General features: G+C 40.5%; 1 protein-coding gene across 2 annotated transcripts; it reads right to left on the bottom strand.

Annotated features, from left to right (window-relative positions):
- Positions 1–3,849: 3,849 nt before the first annotated feature.
- On the bottom strand, positions 3,850–16,952 carry LOC139374969 (putative deoxyribonuclease TATDN3). 2 transcript variants are annotated; one of them, XM_071116254.1, is made up of 9 exons: positions 16,764–16,952; positions 16,605–16,637; positions 15,972–16,130; positions 15,801–15,863; positions 14,852–14,961; positions 14,652–14,707; positions 7,538–7,650; positions 7,184–7,264; positions 3,850–4,615 (listed from the first exon to the last, which is right to left on the bottom strand). In XM_071116254.1, the coding sequence occupies exons 1-9, from the start codon at positions 16,815–16,817 to the stop codon at positions 4,472–4,474; spliced, it is 813 nt and encodes a 270-aa protein (XP_070972355.1). In that variant the 5' UTR covers positions 16,818–16,952; the 3' UTR covers positions 3,850–4,471. The 2 variants fall into 2 exon arrangements, with proteins under 2 accessions (XP_070972355.1, XP_070972356.1); XM_071116255.1 differs by having other exon boundaries at positions 7,184–7,261; positions 16,764–16,937.
- Positions 16,953–16,954: the final 2 nt, after the last annotated feature.

Below are 16,954 nucleotides of genomic sequence, written 5' to 3'. Positions count from 1 at the left end.
TGTTTGTTTCTTGGGCTTGAAGAATGGAACTAAAAAATAAACTAATTGAAAGTACAGTATGAGTGGATGTCAGTGAACAAACGTGGCCAACGCTACCACGGGGCCATTGCAATGAGTGGAGCTTACTCCGGTGTTCAAAAACACAGCCTAATGCTTCTTAGGTAGTTTTTTGAGTTTTACTTTAGAAAACGATCTCTCCGCAGATGTGACAGTTTCAGGTGTGGTAAAAACAGCTTGATTGCTGTAGCAACAACAGGGAAACTGGGCAGAAGGGAGTTGTTCTGTAACATCTTTAATTGAGGCGCTCATTCTCCTTAATTGCCGGCCTCGACACGTTACGGAAAGAGTAACTGTATAGGACGCTCTGTGGACAGATTGTCTGGATACTGGACAGCCAATAAATTGGCAGATGCAAACCGGTTATCTTTAGCAGAAAACAGTTCTTGAGGACTTGAACATAAAAAGATGTTTGCGATTTCTTTCAAACTGGTGAACTGCCGTAAGAGTTGTGTAGATGCAATATCAACAGTCTCTTATCTCTGGTATATCTTGTCATGCATCATTCAAGACTAAGTTTAAATTGTGTGCAGCGCAATGGACATATAGTGCATTCTGAAAGTATTCCAGTCAAAATGAGCAATCGGAGGAGAAGGGCCTTGGTCAGGGAGGTGACCAAGAACCCGATGGTCACTCTGACAGAGCTCCAGAGTACCTCTGGGGATGGGATAACCTTCCAGAATCAAATCATCAAAACAAATTGTCACATGCGCCGAATACAACAGGTGAAATGCTTACTTATACAAGCCCTTAACCAACAATGCTTTAAGATGTTAAGTAAAAAATTTAAAATAAAAGTAACATAATTCAACATTAGCAGTAAAATATCAAGCAAGGCTATATATAGGGGGTACAAGTACAGAGTCAATGTGCGGGGCAACCGGTTAGTTGAGGTAATTGAGGTAATATGTACACGTAGGTAGAGTTAAAGTGACTATGCATATATTATAAACAGAAAGAAGCAGCAATGTAAAAGAGGGGTCTGGGAAGCCCTTTGATTAGATGTTCAGGAGTCTTATGGCTTGGAGGTAGAAGCTGTTAAGAAGCCTTTTGGACCTAGACTTGGTGCTCCGGTAACGCTTGCGGTGCGGTAGCAGAGAGAACAGTCTATGACTAGGGTGGCTGGAGTCTGACAATTTTTAGGGCCTTCCTCTGACACCACCTGATATAGAGGTCCTTGATGGCAGGAAGCTTGGCCCCAGTGATGTACTGGGCCGTATGCACCACCCTCTGTAGTGCCTTGTGATCGGAGGCCAAGCAGTTGCCATACCAGGCAGTGATGCAACCAGTCAGGATGCTCTCGATGGTGCAGCTGTAGAACCTTTTGAGGATCTGAGGACCCATGCCAAATATTTTCAGTCTCCTGAGGGGGAATGAGAAGGACAGCCATCTCTGCTGCACAACACCAATCAGGCATTTATGGTAGAGTGGCCAGATAGAAGCCACTCCTCAGTAAAAGGCACATGACAGCCTCCTTGGAGTTTGCCAAAAGGCACCTAAAGGACTCTCAGACCATGAGAAACAAGATTCTCTGGCCTGATGAAACCAAGATTGAACTCTTTGACCTGAATTCCAAGCGTCACATCTGGAGGAAACTGGCACCATCCCTACGGTGAAGCATGGTGTTGGCAGCATCATGCTGTAGGGATGTTTTTCAGTGGCAGGGACTGGGAGACTTGTCAGGATAGAGGGAAAGATGAACGGAGCAAAGTACAGCGAGATACTTGATGAAGATCTGCACCAGAGCGCTCAGGACCTCAGACTGGGGCGAAGGTTCACCTTCCAACAGGACAACAACCCTAAGCACACAGCCAAGACAATGCAGGAGTGGCTTCGGGACAAGTCTCAATGTCCTTGAGTGGCCCAGCCAGAGCCCAGACTTGGACATATATTTTATGTTACACTAAAATACCAATTATACTTATTTTATGACATAGGAAAATCAGAAGAAAGATATCACATTGTTTCAGGTTACATCAACATGTCAAGAGTCCTTCAGTTTTAATACAGTGAAGAAAACATGTTTAAATGTCCTTTTGTACTCTTGATGCCATTTTATCTTCATTACAAAGAGTAACAATTCCTGACTGTCCTCTTGGGATACATGCAGATCACCAGGTGGTCTGCTGACTTGCAGAAGGGTCTGGTTTATGTTTTCTGACGTACTCAGGGCCATTCAGAGTTGTAAAGTGATAAAGGGAGAGCAGTTTATTGGTCTTGTTGAAAGGGGGTGGTGTCAATTACAGAACTGTACATCTTGGCCTGGAATGTGGTACTCTGTCCACTCATTACAACAACACTTTCTAACTGGGTTAAAATTAGACTGTAGTATTTTTTTCATAACACCCGCAACCCATTAAAAACTTCCTGCGACCCAAATTAGGGTCGCAACCCACCCGTTGAGAATTGCTAGTTTACTGCATGTAGTACCAGGAACCCATGGACTGACACCACTATCACTATGAGGGTTGAGACTGAACTAAAGGGACCACTATGGGGGAATGACAACGCATTATGGGTTCTGTCATAGGGAGATCTTACTGCTGTACTCAACATGAACCCAGAACAAAATCTAGCTTGTACTGGCTAGCTGCTTGAATAACATTTATGTTAACAGTGAGTGACAAGTTACTCTCTAATACTTGTCACTATACTCCTGATTGTAAAATATACAATTCAATCTCTGTAAAATTGCTGTTTTAAAGCAGGAACATTTCTGAACGACCACCATAATTTGGTTTTATGTAGCAAAATTTGAAATGTTTTATTTTTTTTTTACATTGGATAAAAGTTGTGACTCAGAGCTAGAAAATTGTATATCATACACTGCAGTTGAAGAACAATAGGAAAGTAATTCTGCTTTGAAAGTTGATAAACTTCGAATCCCACTTGAGAAAATGGCCCTTGAATGTTTTGGTACCCCTACTAGAGCGCTCTTCTTTGTTTACACCCATTCAAAATTAGAAACGTATAATATCTGAAAATATAGCTAGACTCTTGCCCTTATACATGGATGAACGCTTCATGACAGACTGGAAACATTTAACTAACATTTAACAGCTACATCTTGTTTTGCCAGCGTTGTGTCAAGTTACTCCAGAAAGTAGCAAATCACTTTTTTCTAACTGATCTGTCGATGGCGCCTGCTAAATTCAGGGCATCAATGTTGTTGAGAAAACCCTTGTAGTTCTCAATGGCTAACGTTATAGATTTCAAAAACTGTGTGGTAGAAATTACTATCAACACATACAGAGCAGCTCACGTCATAAACAGAAGCATGCTACATGGTAGACCAATCCAAACTCATCTCCCGGCATGTCCAGACCATCCATTATCTCAGCCAATCATGGCTAGCGGGAAGGTTCCGGTCTTTCCGTCACTAAACTAACTAGGCTTGTAATTTAACAATTTCCGGATGGAATACAAGTTTGTTATTAAGGCACATGAAAGTTCACATGTTCCAGAAGGCATTTCTGCCCCAAAAAAGTATATTCAAATGACTCTCCTGTGAAGTAGTGACGTGCGACATACACCTAGTTTCCTGAAACGAGTCACATTTGTCCGTAAAGAATGTCGTGCTACTGTAATTTAATGAAAAAGCCATTGCTGTGTTTCTATGGTTTTCTCCAGGTTATGCTATAAGGTAGTGTTCCTGGTGTAGCACTTCTGTGGGAAAGCTCCTGTTTCTTTCAATACCTTTTTTCCTATTAAGATAACAGACAGGGTCTACCAAAACTAAATATATTGTCTGGTGTCGTTGTAACACATAATTTACATGTAGCACAAGGAATGTAGCACAAGAAATCTGATCATATTTATTTAAAGAAATACATTTGTCATATTTATTTAGCTTGTTACATAACAGATGTTGGATATGAACATAAAAACTGTTTTTTAAACTCTACACCTCAACTCCTAGGCATACACAGTCCAAAAGCAGCTCTAACTTGAAAGTCTTTATAAATGCTGTTCAGTTTGCAGGCCTTTCGGTTGCCTTATTTCCCTCTACATCCTTGCTGATATAACACCAAGGTGACACAGTGGTGACTTTCAGGAACTTCACCCAAGAGGGTGAGATTCAATCCAAGGCCTCTTATAGAGCAGAGCACTGGACAGCTGACCATTGAAAGGAAATTTCCCTGACGCTCGCGGAGATCACATTCATGGTAAACACTGTGCATGTCAGCTCCCCGGGCCCCGAAGACGTGGATGCCGATTATGGCAGCCCCCCCCCCGCACCTCTCTGATTCAGAGGGGTTGGGTTAAATGCGGAAGACACATTTCAGTTGAATGTATTCAGTTGTACAACTGACTAAGTATCCCCCTTTCCCTTAAGCGTAAATTACCTTTAAAAAGGTCAAGAGCCATGCACTACTATGTAACATGCCTTGGATTGAAACCCAGACTTGGTTGTTCAGGCTCTGAGTAATGTCTTGAGCCTAGGGAACAGGCGCAGGGCATTCTGTGTCGTCACCTCCATCACCGTTTCCAAGGGAACCCCTTTGATTTTACTGATGTACTCAGCACAGACAGAGATATTCTTTGGCTCATTTCTCACCTATGTTTAAGATGCAAAAGCATGACTAGTGTTAGTAATACCATCTCTAAAATATATTCTTAGATGCATCAATCACTTTCAAACATTACTTGATGTACAACCACTTTCAAACCAGGATAAAGTCAATGGCATATGGATTTCAATCTACACTGAACAAAAATATAAACGCAACAGGCAACAATTTCTAATATTTTACTGAGTTATAGTTCATATAAGTAAATCAGTCAATTGAAATAAATTCATTAGGCCATAATCTACGTGACTGTGAATACAGATATGCATCCGTTGGTCACAGATAACTTTAAAAAACGGTAGGGGCGTGGATCAGAAAATCAGTCACTGTCTGGTGTGACCTCTCATTTTCATAGAATTGATCAGGCTGTTGACAGTGGCCTGTGGAATGTTGTCTCACTCCTCTTCAATGGCTGTGCGAAGTTGCTGGATATTGGCGGGAACTGGAACACGCTGTCGTACACGTCGATCCGGAGCATCCCAAACATGCTCAATGGGTGACATGTCTGCTGAGCATGCAAGCCTTGGAAGAACTGGGACATTTTCAGCTTCCAGGAATTGTGTACAGATCCTTGCGACATGGGGCTCTGCATTATCATGCTGAAACATGAGGTGATGGCAGCGGATGAATGGCACGACACTGGGCCTCAGGATCTAGTCACGGTATCTCTGTGCATTCAAATAGCCTTTGACAAAATGCAATTGTGTTTGTTGTCCGTAGCTTACAGTGCATTTGGAAAGTATTCAAGCCCCTTGAATTTTTCCACATTTTGTTACATTACGGCCTTAATCTAAAATCGATTAAATTGTTTGTTTTTCTTCTCATCAATCTACACACAATACCCCATAATGACAAAGTAAAAACAGGTTTTATAAATGTTTGCAAATGTATAAAATATAAAACCCTGAAATATCACATTTACACAATTATTCAGACCCTTTACGCATTTATAGCCTCAAGTCTTCTTGGGTATGATGCTACAAGCTTTGCACACCTGCATTTTAATATACATTTACCCGATTTCACTTTGTCATTATGGGATATTGTGTGCAAATTAAAGAGGATAAAAAAATATATATATATTTTAGAATAAGACAAACGTAACAAAATGCGGAAAAAGTCAAGGGGTCTGAATACTTTCCGAATGCACTGTATGCCTGCCCATACCATAACCCCACCGCCACCATGGGGCACTCTGTTCACAATTTTCACATCAGCAAACCTCTTGCCCACACAACGCCATACACGTGGTCTGCGGATGTGAGGCCAGTTGAACCTACTGCCAAATGGTAGAGAAATTAACATTGAATGATCTGGCAACAGCTCTGCAGTCAGTATGTCAATTGCACGCTCCCTCAAAACTTGAGACATCCGTGGCATTGTGTTCATTGTTTTGTGTGACAAAACTGCACATTTTAGAGATGCCTTTTATTGTACCCAGCACAAGATGCAACTGTGCAATGATCATGCTGTTTAATCCGCTTCTTGATCTGCCACACCTGTCCTGTGGATGTATTATCTTGGCAAAGGAGAAATGCTCACTAACAGGGATGTAAAAACATTTGTGCACAACAATTGAGAGAAATATAATTTTAGTGTGGTTGGAGGGTTGGATCTTTTTAGTTCAGCTCATGAAATATGAGGTCACTTAGAAATGTCCTTGTTTTACATGTTGCGTTTATATTTTTGTTCAGTATATATACTGTGTTATGTTTTATATACACTAACGTTCAAAAGTTTGGGGTCACTTAGAAATGTCCTTGTTTTTGAAAGAAACGCTACATTTTTGTCCATTAAAATAGCATCCCGGAGTCTATTTACTACTACTAATGAAGCTGCCAGTTGAGGATTTGTGAAGCGTCTGTTTCTCAAACTAGACACTAATGTACTTGTCCTCTTGCTCAGAGTGGGGGCCTCCCACTCCTCTTTCTATTCTGGTTAGAGACAGTTTGCTTTGTTCTGTGAAGGGAGTAGTACAAAGAGTTGTACAAGATCTTCAGTTGCTTGGCAATTTCTCGCATGGAATAGCCTTCATTTCTCAGAACAAGAATAGCCTGACAAGTTTCAGATCTTTGTTTCTGGCCATTTGGAGCCTGTAATCGAGCCCACAAATGCTGATGCTCCAGATACTCAACTTGTCTAAAGAAGGCCAGTTTTATTGTTTTTTTATATCAGGACAACCGTTTTCAGCTGTGCTAACATAATTGAAAAAGGGTTTTCTAATGATCAATTAGACTTTTAAATTGATGAACTTGGATTAGCTAACACAACGTGCCATTGGAACACAGGAGAAATGGTTGCTGATAATGGACCTCTGTATGCCTGTGTAGATATTCCATTTAAAAAAGAAATCTGCCGTTTCAAGCTAAAATAGTAACTTACAACATTAATTAACAATGTCTACACTGTATTTCTGATCAATTTGATGTTATTTAATGGACAAAAATGTGCTTTTCTTTCAAAACAAGGACATTTCTAAGTGACCCCAAACTTTTGAACGGTAGTGTATATTGCGTTTTGTTTTTGAGTGTAAATAAATAAGTTAGCAATCCTACCTGTTTCTCTGGACCCAAGGCAGGTGAATCGGTTTCTAGACACATGCTCTCCAACGGCAGCTGTTTCACTAGCTTCTGCTTCTTGTGAGAAAACATTATTTTTTTTTAAGTAAGAGACATAAATTCAAATTAGCACATTAAGTGACATAGTTCAGACTGTACAAGACTCACATCGGTTCAGATAAAATGCATCAACCTTTTTTTTTTTTTTTAAACAACGAGCAAACAAGTGCTGTAGTGTTAGTACTACTTAGTGTGAGAATACAAATCAAATCCCAATTCATTTCAAGTGAATTTAACAAAAGCCTTAATACACTTACAGAAAAATAAAGTTATAATTATAAAACTCTTTACCTGTTCACTTCTTACTATAGATGGAGGAATGGAGAAGAAATACCCAGCCTTCACTCCCTCCATGGCAACTGAGGGTTTCCCATCAAAAGCATGAAGAAGAGCTTTCTCAACACCTAGTGGAAAGTCAAAGTCAATCACATTTATTTATAAAGCCCTTCTTACATCGGCTGATGTCAAAGTGCTGTACAGAATTCAAACCTAAAACCCCAAACAGCAAGCAATGCAGGTGTAGAAGCACGATGGCAAGGAAACACTCCCTAGAAAGGCCAGAACCTAGGAAGAAACCTAGAGAGGAACCAGGCTATGAGGTGGGTGGCCAGTCCTCTTCTGGCTGTGCCGGTTGGAGATTATAACAGAACATAGCCAAGATGTTCAAATGTTCATAGATGATCAGCAGGGTCAAATAATAATAATCACAGTGGTTGTGCAACAGGACAGCACCTCAGGAGTAAATGTCAGTTGGCTTTTCATAGCCAATCATTCAGAGTATCTCTACCGCTCCTGCTGTCTCTAGATAGTTGAAAACAGCAGGTGTGGGACAGGACAGGGTTCCGTAGGCGCAGGCAGAACATTTGAAACTGGAGCAGCAGCATGGCCAGGTGGAGTGGGGACAGCTAGGAGTCATCAGGCCAGGTAGTCCTGAGACATGCATTGTTTACTATATGAATTAACTTGGCAGATTCCGTGCCTTCAGAAAGTATTCACACCCTTTGACTTTTTACACATTTTGTTGTGTTACAAGGTGGGATTAAAATGGGTTTGTCATTTTTTGTCAACGATCTACACAAAATACTCTATCAAAGTGGAAGAACAATTTGAGCCTTTGTAAAAAAATAAAACACTAATATATTACATATGGATTCAACCCCTGAGTCAATACATGTTAGACACCTTTGGCAGTGATTACAGCTGCGAGTATTTCTGGGTAAGTCTAAAAGCCTAGCACACCTGGATTGTACAATATTTGCAAATCACTATTTTAAAAAATTATTCAAACTCTGAAGTTGGTGGTTGATCATTGCTATTCGGCCATTTTCAAGTCTTGCCATAGATTTTCAAGCCAATTTAAGTCAAAACTGTAGCTAGGCCACTCAGGAATATTCAACTTCGGCTTGCTTGGTAAGCAACTCCCAGGGTCTGTTGGAAAGCAGACTGAACCTGTTTTTTTTCTTGGATTTTGCATGTGCTTAGTTCTATTCCATTTCGTTTCATCCCAAAAAACTCCCTAGTCCTTGCCGATGACAAGCATACCCATAACATTATTCAGCCACCATCATGCTTGAAAATATGATGAGCCCTACTCTGTGATGCGTTGCGTTGTATTTGCCCCAAACATAACCCTTTGTATTCAGGACATGAAGTTCATTTTTTGCAGTATTACTTACATGCCTTGTTGCAAACAGAATGTATGTTGTGGAATATTTTTACTCTGTACAGGTTTCCTTCTTTTCACTCTGTCATTTAAGTTAGTTTTGTGGAGTAACTACAATGTTGTTGATCCATCCTCAGTTTTCTATCACCGCTATTAAACTCTAACTGTTTTAAAGTCACCATTGGTGAATTTTGAAGTGTCTGTCCTATGTCTACAGTATTTTCAGAAAGTATTCAGACTCCTTGACTTTTTCCACATTTTGTTTCATTACAGCCTTATTTTAAAATGCCTCAAGTCTATGACGTGACAAGCTTGGCCCACCTGTAATTAGGGACTTTCTCCCATTCTTCTCAGCAGATCCTCTCAAGCTCTGTCAGGTTGGACATGGAGCATCGCTGCACAGCTATTTTCAGGTCTCTCCAGAGATGTTCAATTGGGTTCAAGTCTGGGCACTGTCTGGGCCACTTAAGGACATTCAGAGACTTGTCCCAAAGCCACTCCTGCATCGTCTTGGCTGTGTGCTTAGGGTCGTTGTTCTGTTGGAAGTTGAACCTTCGCCCCAGTCTGAGATCCCGAGCACTCTGGAGTAGGTTTTCATCAAGAATATCTCTGTACTTTGCTCTGTTCATCTTTCCCTTGATCCTGATTAGTCTCCGAGTCCCTGCAGCAGAAAAACATCCCCACAACATGATGCTGCCACCACCAAGTGGGCTGTCATGTGCCTTTTACTGAGGAGTGGCTACTCTACCATAAAGGCCTGATTGGTGGAGTGATGATTGTTCTTCTGGAAGGTTCTCCCATCTCCACTTAGGAACTCTAGAGCTCTGTCAGACTGACCATCGGGGTCTTGGTCACCTACCTGACCAAGGCTCTTCTCCCCCGATTGCTCAGTCTTGGTGGTTCCAAACTTATTCCATTTAAGAATACAGGCCACTGTGTTCTTGGGGACCTTCATGCTGCAGAAATGTTTTGGTACCCTTCCCCAGATACGTGCCTCAACATAATGCCGCCTCGGAGCTCTACGGACAATTGCTCTGACATGCGCCGTCAACTGTGGGACCTTATATAGACAGGTGTGTGCCTTTCCAAATCATGTCCAATCAATTGAATTTACCACAGGTGGACTCCAATCAAGTTGTAGAAACATCTCAAGGATGATCAATGTAAACAGGATGCACCAGAGCTCAATTTCGAGTCTCATAGCAAAGGGTCTTAATACTTATGTAAATAAGGTATTTCAATTTCTTATTTTTTATACATTTGCAAAAAATTACAAAAAACGGTTCTCGCTTTGTTATTGTGTGTAGATTGATGAGGGGAAAAAACGATGTAATACATTTTAGAATAAGGCTGTAACGTAACAACATTTCTGGTGGGAAATCTTTTATTTTTTTTTAAGGAAGAGAAGTTCAAATTTGCACATTAAGTGACATAGTTCAGACAATACAAGCCTCACATCTGTTCAGATAAAATGCGTAAACATTATTTTTTTTACACAACGAGCAAACAAGTGTTGTAGTGTTAGTACTACGTAGTGTGAAACGTAATAAACGTAACAAAATGTGGAAAAAGTCAAGTGGTCTGAATACTTTCCGAATGCACTGTATACAAAAGTATGTGGACACTCCTTCCAATTAGTGGATTCGGTTACTTAAATCACACCTGTTGCTAACAGGTGTCGAGCACACAGCCATGCAATCTCCATAGACAAACATTGGCATTAGAATGGCTTTACTGAAGAGCTCAGTGACTTTCAGAAAGCGAAGAAACACCAGGAGAAGAGTTCCAGTAAGGAGGGGGGGTGGTCAACTATGCCTGTAAATTGATTTAGGAGTTGCCCTAAACTGTTTATTTGGAGTATCATGTTGATTTTGGAGGTCTACACACTGGGAAGCATATTGTAATTTAAATTCAAATGCATTGAGATACCAATCAGTAATTAACATGCCACTCGCGACAGTTTAACAGATACAAATGGGGGCTGTAAATGAGAAAAGTTAATACTGGTAATATAAGTAGTATAAACTGTATATATATAAGTAGTATAAACTGTATATATATATATATAAGTAGTATAAACTGATATATATATATATATATATATATATATATATATATATATATATATATGGTCCCCTGTTTGTAAATGTACATTCTAACTGTGTCGGCGTGTGCTAAATCGAGGGTCTTGAATTTCAGTGATAGACTCAACGTGAAACACTAAGGACTGTCATTCTAAATTTGGGTTGTATAACCATGATGGGTTTTATAACCAATGATAGTAGGGGTTTTGTTTTACTATGTTATCAGGATTCTAATGTTAAAGCGCATCAATACATATGGCTTTCTGGATGATATATTAACATTAATATGAGCATGTTTTAGTATATTTTTAACTATATAAGTGGACTAGCAGTAGTGACTAGCATGTTATGGGTTAGATGGAATGATTTATGTGCAACTGCATGTAGCCAGAGGTTAAGTACATACAGGGCATGTGTTTGAGACAGAACGTTTGCTGCACAAGGGTGTTAGTTGTAGATTCTAGCAGAGATAGTGTTTTCATTTCAGACATTATTGTCAACTTTCAGTGAGGGGTTTGCCAAAGAATGTACAATGCTTGAAATAGCCAAAGATACCTGTATACAGGAAGCCATCTTACCAGAAGGGAAGTTCGCTGTAGTAGTAGCATCACAACTTCTGTGCCGAAGGATAAGTGACCATTGCTGTACATTCATACCCCAGGGTGAGGATAACTTGACTATTGTAAGTGGAACATCTGAAAGAGCTCATCAGTGATCTCGCAAACAAACACCAAACGAAGCAATTGCCTTACGTGTGGTGATGAAGCGTGTACCGATGTTTAATTCTTATGTTATTTTTCCCCTTCTGAGAATGAATTGCACTATGTGAAGGTTTGAAACTCAATGACAAAGGAGGTCATTTACGATTGTAATGTACTAAGTCTAAGAAAGTCTTCAATTTTTCCTCTTTCCCCTCATGTTAATGCTTGTTTGATGAAAATGCTTGTAAGTAATTTTCTATTAGGTTGAGACAGTCTCAAAAGGGAGGACTGTGGTGGAAAATTACTTTTAGATATCATATGCTGTTTTTTCTTAAGAGAATTGTGCATTGTTACATGTTAGTGTTTTTTTGCTGACGCAGGCTTGTCTTGTGTGAATTAGTCATAAGTCTGGGTGTACAGATAAGAACCGGGTGCGACCACCGTATGTGACATCCCATTTGTACGATCTGTAGGAACTCATCTGCGTGGAAACTTGCAGGAAGGAACAGACAATGGTGGCAACGTCAGCTATCAATTTGCACAGACAAGCAAAACACCTTTTATACACTATGTTCCCCACCCGTTTGCACATACAGTGGGGCAAAAAAGTATTTAGTCAGCCACCAATTGTGCAAGTTCTCCCACTTAAAAAGATGAGAGAGGCCTGTCATTTTCATCATAGGTACACTTCAACTATGACAGACAAAATGAAGAAAAAAAATACAGAAAATCACATTGTAGGATTTTTTATGAATTTATTTGCAAATGATGGTGGAAAATAAGTATTTGGTCACCTACAAACAAGCAAGATTTCTGGCTCTCACAGACCTGTAACTTCTTCTTTAAGAGGCTCCTCTGTCATCCACTCGTTACCTGTATTAATGGCACCTGTTTGAACTTGTTATCAGTATAAAAGACACCTGTCCACAACCTCAAAAAGTCACACTCCAAACTCCACTATGGCCAAGACCAAAGAGCTGTCAAAGGACACCAGAAACAAAATTGTAGACCTGCACCAGGCTGGGAAGACTGAATCTGCAATAGGTAAGCAGCTTGGTTTGAAGAAATCAACGGTGGGAGCAATTATTAGGAAATGGAAGACATACCACTGATAGACCACTGATAATCTCCCTCGATCTGGGGCTCCACGCAAGATCTCACCCTGTGGGGTCAAAATGATCACAAGAACGGTGAGCTAAAATCCCAGAACCACACGGGGGGACCTAGTGAATGACCTGCAGAGAGCTGGGACCAAAGTAACAAGGCCTACCATCAGTAACACACTACGCCGCCAGGGACTCAAATCCTGCAGTGCCAGACGTGTCCCCCTGCTTAAGCCAGTACATGTCCAGGCCCGTCTGAAGTTTGCTAGAGAGCATTTGGATGATCCAGAGGAAGATTGGGAGAATGTCATATGGTCAGATGAAACCAAAATATAACTTTTTGGTAAAAACTCAACTCATCGTGTTTGGAGGAAAAATAATGCTGAGTTGCATCCAAACCATACCTACTGGAAAGCATGGGTGTGGAAACATCATGCTTTGGGGCTGTTTTTCTGCAAAGGACCAGGACGACTGATCCGTGTAAAGGAAAGAATGAATGGGGCCATGTATCGTGAGATTTTGAGTAAAAACCTCCTTCCATCAGCAAGGGCATTGAAGATGAAACGTGGCTGGGTCTTTCAGCATGACAATGATCCCAAACACACCGCCCGGGCAACGAAGGAGTGGCTTCGCAAGAAGCATTTCAAGGTCCTGGAGTGGCCTAGCCAGTCTCCAGATCTCAACCCCATAGAAAATCTTTGGAGGGAGTTGAAAGTCCGTGTTGCCCAGCAACAGCCCCAAAACAATCACTGCTCTAGAGGAGATCTGCATGGAGGAATGGGCCAAAATACCAGCAACAGTGTGAAAACTTACAGAAAACGTTTGACCTCTGTCATTGCCAACAAAGGGTATATAACAAAGTATTGAGATAAACTTTTGTTATTGACCAAAAACATATTTTCCACCATAATTTGCAAATAAATTCATGAAAAATCTTACAATGTGATTTTCTGGATTTTTTTTTCTCATTTTGTCTGTCATAGTTGAAGTGTACCTATGATGAAAATGACAGGCCTCTCATCTTTTTAAGTGGGAGAACTTGCACAATTGGTGGCTGACTAAATACTTTTCCCCCCACTGTATCTGCTAACTGCCACATAGACAAAGAGGTTGGACTTTACCATAAAAGCTAAGAGCCATCTTTGTTCGTTGGGCTCTTAATTCTGCACCTTTGAGTGATTGTAAACCGCTCAACTTTTGCAAATCTTATAATAAAGTTGTTGTTTGAAGAAACTAGTCTCTCTTCTTCTGGTTAGAATTTCCACGACAGCTGTTATTGTGAAGTGGTAACGTCAAGGAGCAACAACAGCTCATCTGTGAAGTGCTAGGCCACACAAGCTCACAGAGCGGGACCGCCATGTGCTGATGCGTGTAAAAATCATCTGTCCTCAGGTGCAACACTCACTACTGAGTTCCAAACTGCCTCTGGAAGCAACGTCAGCACAATAACTGTTCATCTGGAGCTTCATGAAATGGGTTTCCATGTGTTTCCAATTCCCCTGTGCACAAAGCGAAGTCCATACAGAATTGGTTTGTTGAGAACGGTGTGGAAGAACTTGACTGGCCGGCACAGAGCATTGACCTCAACCCCATCGAACACCTTTGGGATGAATTGGAACACTGACTGCAAGCCAGGCCTAATTGACAACCTCACTAATGCTCTTGTGGCTGAATGGAAGCAAGTCCCTGCAGCAATGTTCCAACAGTGGAGAGCCTTCCCAGAAGAGTGGAGGCTGTTATAGCAGCAAAGGGGGAACTCCATATTAATGCCCATGATTTTAGAATGAGATGTTCGACGAGCAGGTGTCCACATACTTCTGGTCATGTAGTGTACATAGAAATATATGAAATTACCTTGTTCCTTTAGCAGGTGTATAGTAGGTCTGCCAGCAGATCTTGAATGGACATTTCTAAACAATGGATACACCATGTTACAAAATACATCTGATAAGATATATTGATTAAAACAAATGGACTGTGAGGAAAATGTATCAATGCAAACAACAACGCATGATCAATAATTTTGATTTGGTTTATATTAGTGTAAGACTCACAGCGGAAGGTCCAGTTGTTTTGCAATCTCTGCCTGCCGAATAAGCACCTGTCTTTGACTGTCTTTGTCTGCGTCACCACTGACAAATCTGGGGGTGAAATCCAAGCCTACCTGTAAGTGAAGGCAATGATGACTGATTATCAGTGATGTAAGATCATCAACCAACCACTTAGTTAGTGTGGATCTAACCCCAGCCCCAGGCTTATTACCACATACAGTGCATTGCAAAGGTATTCATACCCCTTGGATTTCTTCAATACAGCGATTACAGCTGTGAGTCACTCCAGTGTAGATTTAGCCTTGTGTTGTAGGTTATTGTCCTGCTGAATGGTGAATTACTCTTCCAGTGTCTGGTGTAAAGCAGACTGAAGTAGGTTCTCCTCTAGGATTTTGCCTGTCTAGCTCCATCCTGTTTCTTTTCACCCTGAAAAACTCTCCAGTCTTAGCCGATGTCAAGCATACCCATACCATGATGCAGCCACCACCATGCTTGAAAATAAGAAGGCAAATAAGAAGGCAGTTACTCAGTGACGTGTTGGATTTGCCCGAAACATAAAAATTTGCATTCAGGCCAAAAAGTGTATTCCTTTGCCGTGTATTTTTTCAGTATTACTTTAGCACCTTGTTGCTTTCAAAATGCATGTTTTTAAATATTTGTATTCTGTATATTTGTATTCTTTCACTCTGTCATTGAAGTCATTATTGTGTAGTCACTACAATGTTGTTGATCCATCCTCAGTTTTTTGACATTAGAGTATTTTTAGTAGATTGTTGACAAAAAAAGACAATTAAATGTATTTTAATCCCACTTTGTAACATGATAAAATGTGAAGAAATCCAAGGGGTAAGAATACTTTTGAAAGGCAGTGTATGTAGAGAGTTTTGCCTGCTGGGTGAGACTAGTGTGGATCTGTATCAATTTGCACACAAAATCAATACAGACTACTTACCTCCCCAATAGCAACAAGATGGTCTTTATATTTCTCTATCAGGGGCAAAGCAGCATCTAAATCCTGCATAGAGAAAATATGACCATTTAACAGACAGTGCGATAGTAGACATGCATTATGATAATGATGGTGGTGGCGATGAAGATTATGATCTTTGTTTGGGGCACATACCTGGAGTACGGCTCCTCTCTGTGGCTCAGGAGCTGTCCCCTGTATAGGATGGACACCTAAACAAGGGAAAATAAAGCCTGGGAACCTCTGTGACAGCTGTATAATCTTTTCAAACTCTCCGACATTTTCTGCTACTGCTAGTAGTGCTAAAAGCCCAGCCTGAAACAAAATTAAGTTTTATTGGTCACGTAAACATATTTTGCAGGTGTAGCGAAATGCTTATGCTCCTAGCTCCAACAGTGCAGTAACACCTAACAATACACACATAAAAAAATGTTCATAGTGTGTATTGACATTATGGACAATATATGAATAGAAAAGGTGTGTACAGCAGTAGTTATATAGAATTAACCTTGACTAGAATACTGTATATACATATGAAGTGGGTAAAACAGTAACGTAAAATTATTAAAGTGACCAGTGTTCAATGACTATGTACATAGTGCAGCAGTCTCTAAGGTGCAGAGTTGAGGACCGGGTGGTAACCGGCTAGTAAAAGTACTCAAGTTCAGGGCAGGGTACTTGGCAGAGGCCGGCTAGTGGTAAAATGTATACTATTAGGACACGCCAATGACTAGGAGACCTCCCCTGGACTACGACATTAGCAACAACAGCTGAACAAGTTACAGTTACCTTTTTAGAATTCTCAATCACATCTTCTATGTCCTGAAAGAAAATACAATACATTGATTAAAGCATTAGACAAAACAGACAGACTGTCATATCTAACGTTAATACAGAACCAACAATTGGTAAAGCCTCAATAAAATATGCGTTACGTAAAAGTCCTACATTGTCGAAATCTCCTGCAGATATGTGACAGTGGCAGTCAATAAAGCCCTTCATGGATAACTTAATTTATTTAAAGTTGGAGAAATTGAGACTAAATAGGCTATAATTTTCATAGAAACATGCTCTGCAAAAGCTCTCCCCAAATTGTCACGTAAACGAAATATTGTGGATTCCACTTCCTGGTTCGTCAC

Source organism: Oncorhynchus clarkii, chromosome 19, assembly GCF_045791955.1.
Source record: "Oncorhynchus clarkii lewisi isolate Uvic-CL-2024 chromosome 19, UVic_Ocla_1.0, whole genome shotgun sequence".
Classification (NCBI taxonomy): Eukaryota; Metazoa; Chordata; class Actinopteri; order Salmoniformes; family Salmonidae; genus Oncorhynchus; species Oncorhynchus clarkii.
This window is presented reverse-complemented; position numbering and strand designations above follow the sequence as displayed.

Bases quoted from the DNA above. Each gene is read 5' to 3' on its own strand.
- LOC139374969 (XM_071116254.1), bottom strand. From the start codon at position 16,817: ATGAAGGGCTTTATTGACTGCCACTGTCACATATCTGCAGGAGATTTC. The intron at 15,864-15,971 runs GTATGTGCCCCA...TTCTCTATGCAG, and splicing joins AGAGAGGAGCCGTACTCCAG to GATTTAGATGCTGCTTTGCC. The intron at 14,708-14,851 runs GTGAGTCTTACA...TCCATTGTTTAG, and splicing joins AAACAACTGGACCTTCCGCT to AAATGTCCATTCAAGATCTG.